Genomic DNA, 5,979 nt, shown 5'->3' on the forward strand with positions numbered 1-5,979 from the left:
TTTTTTTGTGTGTTTTAATTGGATAATATTGGCATAAAATATATTAAGAACAATAAATTCACTAGAAGAGCCAGAAAAAACAATTTTTAAATAATCGCAGCATAAGACTTGCATCATTAGATGCTAGGCCGTACGATAAAGCTAGCTGTAATCAAAACAATATAATGTTTAAATGAAAGTTGAGAGCTACGGCAGTAACAAAGAATAATTCAGAAACGTGTCCCAGCATAAAAGATAATCTAATATATTTAAAGTTAGAGGGGGAAGGATGGCATATTTAATGAATAGTCTTGGAGGTAACTGAATGTTCATTTGGAGGAAATTAGAACATCATATAGCAAAATTAAGTTCCACAAGATTAAATAACCTAAATTTAAAAATTACCACAATGAAAATCCTCCATTAAATAGACTTCGTGTCCAATCTAGGGAGACCTCCTTAATCAAGACTGGTAGTAAAAAAGCAGGACAAGAATATATACAAAGGGTTTTGCAGAAAAAAAATAAACTTCCCTGCGAGCAAAGAAACTATAAAGAAAGTCGATAGAATTCTTAACATTTCTAAGAGGAAATTGGAAAATGTGCAAAAGAGAAGGACATTCAGAGAAGAGCAAATCCAAGTAGCTGAGCATCATGTAGATTTTTAATTCACTCTTCACAGAAATGTTAAATAATAATAAGGATAATTGCTTATTTTGACTTACCATATTGGGGAAATGACTAAATAGGCACAGCCAACTGAAAGGTATACTGTTCTAGGCTTTTTAGAAGTAAATGTCATAGATATGTCACCCCTTGGCCTGACATATTTTGAGCCTAAAACAGGGTTATTTTTAAATGACAGGGAATACGCTCACATCTGTGAATATTTTGGGATACTGGTATTCTTGAAGGACCCTGTTTTCATTCCAGTAAATGCTTACTGTACAGATATGGAAAGTATAGGAAGGAAGGAGGATAGTTTTCCCAAAATGCCAAAGCACCAATCTCTGGATATTTGAAAAACAGCTTACTTTTGTAATGTTGTGTTTGGTCTTTAAAAAGATGTACATCAGGGCGCCTCGGTGGCTCAGTTGTTAAGCCTCCGACTTCAGCTCAGGTCAGATCTCACGTTCGTGGGTTCGAGCCCCGCGTCAGGCTCTGTGCTGACAGCTGGCTCAGAGCCTGGAGCCTGCTTCCGGTTCTGTGTCTCCTTCTCTCTCTGCCCCTCCCCCTCTCATGCTCTGTCTCTCTCTCTCTCAAAAATAAATAAAACATTTAAAAAAATTTAAAAAAAAAGATGTACATCTGCAATAAAGATTTGAAACAACATATAAAAAATGACGTACATTGTACTTGGGAAAATGACCCAGAGTGACCATCACTGAAACATTTCGGTAAATCTGGATTTTAAAAGACAGAAAAGTCCTTTGGGCATCCAAGCAAAAAAGATGAAGTCACTTACAAGGGAAGAAAAATCAGAGTATCATCAGACTTCTCAACAACTGCTCTGTGTCAGAGGAAAAAAGAGTAACATATTTAAGATGCTCAAGGATCAAAAATGTCAGCCAAGGATTTTTATATCCAGCCAGACTGACTTCCAAGTATGAAGGCTGCAGACAAACTTACCAGCTCACAAGGATGCAGGGACTTTTGAGCCTTTTATGAGAAATGTTCTAGAAAATGAGCATCAGACAATCAAAACAACCAGAAACCTATGCAAGGACTAATGGTAAGCATCAAATCCGTATTTACTTGTAGGATGGAATCCAAGTGACAGTTTATAGGTTAGACAGTATTGTATGTAATGGCTGCAAACCCTTTCAATATAGATACAGTACAACTTTAAGAAGATGAGCAGAGAACTGGAGAATTTAAACAAAATAAATTCAGCGGTTTTCGTTACTCAGCAAGGTGATAAATACACTGGTCTCGTTGTTCCGAGGCCGGGTATAGGTATCTTTCTGAGAGAGGGGTAGAAGAGCAGATGAGCACCTCAGTGATACTCTCAAGTCCCCTCTGGTATCCTAGAGAAGTGGGACATTCCTGGAAGAAAGAAAGCTATAGATGCAGAATAGAGAAGATGGTTAAAAACTGGATCGTTCTGCATTTGATTTAGAAGTGTCCGTATGGATTCCTGAGATACAGTTAAAAATAAGTAGGGATGTGTGTGTGTCTACACAAATGATGACATGAGATTTATTATTTCTATCCATTGAAAAGGTCCAGAAACAATAACCAGCCTAGTAAAATGATCCCTAGCACCCATGTGGTGGTCTTACTATACCGTTTCCCATCCAAAGAAGCCAGGGTGTTAGGGAAAGGGCTGATTCTGGGTCTGATGCAGGAATTATGGAAGGTCAGGCTGGAGAGTCTCGGAAGCCTGGAACCAGGTGTCCAGAGAGGTTCCAATACTTCAGGTGGTGAGTGTTCAAGGACCAACGCGGAGAGGCTTCTGTTGGCCAGAGATGTGATCTGAGCAGTAGTGTGGCTGAATGGGATGAAACAAACCAACTGTGTTTAGCTCCGTTGATTCATAATGCTCAGCAACAACTAATTGTCCACTCCTGTAGGATAATAGAGATCCAAATTATTTTTTTTTTAATTTATTTTTGATAGAGACAGCGCGAACAGGGGCGGGTCAGAGAGAGAGAGGGAGACACAGAATCTGAGCAGGCTCCAGGCTCTGTCAGCACAGAGCCTGACGTGGGGCTTGAACCCACGAACTGTGAGATCATGACCTGAGCCGAAGCTGGACACTTAACCGACTGAGCCACCCAGGCGCCCTGAGATCCAAATTATTATTATTCTGAAAAACAAGGAAAGACATGAGCATTTATCCTGCCTTTCCCATATATTGTGCCGTTATGGGGACCAAATAGTTGATGAGAGGGAATTATTCCTTCTAGAAATGCTCTGGCTCATAAGGGCTGGTGGAATTAGAATGTCACCACTTTGTGACCGCTCCTGAATGCACAGACCTGGGCACTGAGGAGCAGTGGCTGCTGGCCTCAGCCAAAGAGACAGCCACGGCGTGATTACCTCCTGACGGAAGGACTTCACTCCCACCTGTGAATCTGCATCTGATCAAGCCTCTACATCCAATTTCCAGGAAATTCAGAAGACAGAAGCACATGTGAAAGTATACGTTGTGGATGCAGTCAGCAAATTCCAGACTGTGCGAAACTGCAGGTCACACAGCCAGGTTTCTTCAGCACATAGAGTGCAAGGGAAAGAAAAGATGGAGGGGGATCCTGTGGATTAAGAGACTAGAAAGACCTCCAGACCGGCTAGGGTGTTTAGGGATGCGTGTTTGGTGAGGCACTGATGAGCGCGGAGGTGCGGGTTGTGATTAGTGTAGTTGGGAGCAGAGGCCCTCGGGCGGCTTCCGGGGGGTCTGCACAGTTCCGTGGCCTGAGCGGTGGGCACAGGTGTGTTTGCCTTACACTAATGCGTCAAGCCTAATTCATTAAGCTGCATCCTCCTTTCATGCAGTTTTCTAGATTGACGTACTTTACAACTCAAAGGTTAAAAGGCCAGTGGGACTGAGCTCCGCTGACATTCATTTACTAACTGGAGAGTGGGAGTCCTTTATTTCTGAAATCATGCAGATAAACTGATCATTGTCACCCTGTTTCCCATGATCCCCGTGTACATTCGGCATGTCTGGTGAAGCATTTCAGCCACTCAGCACGTATTTATTGAGCTTCTGCTGTGTGCCAAATGTCTCCCAGGCACTGAGGATACGGCGTTGAACAGCACCGTGGGGCTCCCATTCCAGTAGTAGGGGAGTCACTAACCTAGTAAGATGACTTAGCACAGTAGAAGAGGAGAAGGGGCTATAGACCGATGCTAACCAGGGAAGAGGGTGAAGCGTGGAGAACGGAGAAGGCCTTACTCAAAATAACATTTGAATGAAAACCTGCGAGGAGGTGAGGTGCAGATTGCAGGTCTCCAGGAAAGAACATTCCAGGCAAGGACCTGAGAGCACCGAGGCCCCAAGTGAGCTCCGCCGAGCGTGATGGGACAGCAGGGAAGCCAGTGTGGCCGGAGGCCAGGCGGAGCTGGGGGATGGCAGGAACCCAGGTCAGAGAGGCAGCGGGGCAGGCGTCTCGAGGGCCTTTCCGGTCGTGGTTAGGGCTGGAGCTTTTACTTGGAGCGAGGTGGAAAACCCTGCACCCCTAGCTCCCGAGCCTCAACCAGTGGCCTCAGCTTTTCAGGTTTCTCTTAGATTTCCTTTTAGGCCGTCTGAAGCCAAGCAGGTCAACGTGCCTGGATTTCAGCACAGCTGATTTAATGTTAAGTTACAGATGCAAAGTCCTAAATTGTGCTATCTGCTTCTGTGATAACAAGGACCATGTGGTCATGAACCAAGTGTAGTTTTCTTGTTGGGTGGACTCTTTACGTGCTGTAATTAGTGTGAAGTTAAAAAAAAAAAAAAGGTAATCGGGGGTTTCTATGGTGTCTTGATTCTCATTGACATGTTTTTGTTTTCCAGAAAAGCTCTGACCTGGAAATACTACGCTAAAAAAATTCTTTACTACCTACGACAACAGAAAATTTTGAATAACCTTAAGGCATTTCTTCAGCAGCCTGATGACTATGAATCGTATCTCGAAGGTGAGATCTTAGAGGTGATCTTCCGACAGGCAGCCAAGCTGTCGCTCACAGCAGTGGTGGGGACTGTCCCTGAGGGCGGAGCGGTGGAAACATGGACCAGGCCGCCTGTGCTTCTGGAGGTGGGATCATATGGTCTGGTCACTTAGGTAGGCAAAACTGCTTGACCTGGAGCTAAGATTTTGCCAGAATATCGGGCTGTCAGCTGAAGACCATGCTTTCTGAAGATACACCATCAGTTCAAAGCATGAGGTTGATATTTTAGCTAATGAGGTTAAATTCCCTGTTCTGAACTTCAAGCATTATTTCCAAATCAGAAACAAATGTATCCAGTTTTGTCCCCATGTGACCTCAAGCAAATCCCTTCACCTCCCTGCTTGGTATTTAATGAGGCAAAGTGTCCTCGCCCATCGGTGAGTCTGCTTGTCCGTAATGAGAAGTGAGGAGGAAGAAGTCGAGTGGACGGACGCCATGAAGGGAGTAACTTTTAGTTCCTGCTAAGCCGGGCAAGCACAGAGTCACACGAGCGCGCCCATAAATCATGGTTATGAAGTACAGATAGGCCTGTCCGTGTGCGTTCGTTCCCTGCTCCCCACAGTGTGCCCGGTCCCTGGTTTTCTCCCCGCCAGCGCTTCCCTGCTCGTGTCCCCATTCTGTGACCGTTGTCATGCGGGCTGTCACCAACTCTCCCGATGGCAGCTTTCTGGGTAGCACTTGCTCTCCTGAGCCTCACGGCTGCCGACCCCCCAGTGCTGGTCCAGCCTGAAACCCGGCCTCTTCACCCCTCCGAGCGGCCAGCTGATTGCCTTTTTTTTTTTTTAATTAACTCTTTGCCTGCTTTTGGATGCCTTCCGTAATCCAGACTTTCCCCACTATTCTCCAGAACACGCCCTTTGCCCAGTTGGTATTGTCTTCCCTCCTGGCTTTGTGTCTTCATTAGTGGGACCCCCCCCCCCTTCTTGCTTGCCCATGAGAGTTCAGGCCACATTTAACTTGCGCGGAGTTTCCGCTGGCTCCCGCAATGCATGCAGGGGTTACTCGCCTCGGGAGAGTACAGCACGACCAGCCCTGACCCGCAGACCATGCGTGCTGTCTGTTTCAGGTGCGGACATTGCGTTTCTTGTGTCCCCGGCCCTTAACGTTACTATGATCGCTTCGTACTCCACGGTGCCCCGTGCAGATTCTTACTGATTGTGTAAAAGTCTATCCAGAAGGAAGTGAGAAATGTTTCAGTTGATTACAATCAGATCCTCACCACCCTAGAATTTTCTGCGTGTAGTGGCTTGAGAGCCCCCACTCTTCTGTGCACTCCACTGTGGCTTGTTTATAAAGACAGTTGCTACTTTCTCATCTTCAAATACAAAGCAACATGATTTTCCGTCAC

At 45.2% G+C, this 5,979-nt stretch overlaps 1 protein-coding gene across 3 annotated transcripts in view; it reads left to right on the top strand.

Moving 5' to 3' along the window:
• Window positions 1-5,979, top strand: part of FBXO21 (F-box protein 21) — a 46,259-nt gene that overhangs the window by 4,339 nt on the left and 35,941 nt on the right. For all 3 annotated transcript variants that reach the window (XM_029921469.1, XM_029921470.1, XM_029921471.1), the window contains exon 4: window positions 4,477-4,598. In XM_029921469.1, coding sequence (XP_029777329.1) covers window positions 4,477-4,598 — 122 coding nt within the window. The remainder of the gene's footprint in view (window positions 1-4,476; window positions 4,599-5,979) is intronic.

Source organism: Suricata suricatta, chromosome 14, assembly GCF_006229205.1.
Source record: "Suricata suricatta isolate VVHF042 chromosome 14, meerkat_22Aug2017_6uvM2_HiC, whole genome shotgun sequence".
Taxonomy (NCBI): domain Eukaryota; kingdom Metazoa; phylum Chordata; class Mammalia; order Carnivora; family Herpestidae; genus Suricata; species Suricata suricatta.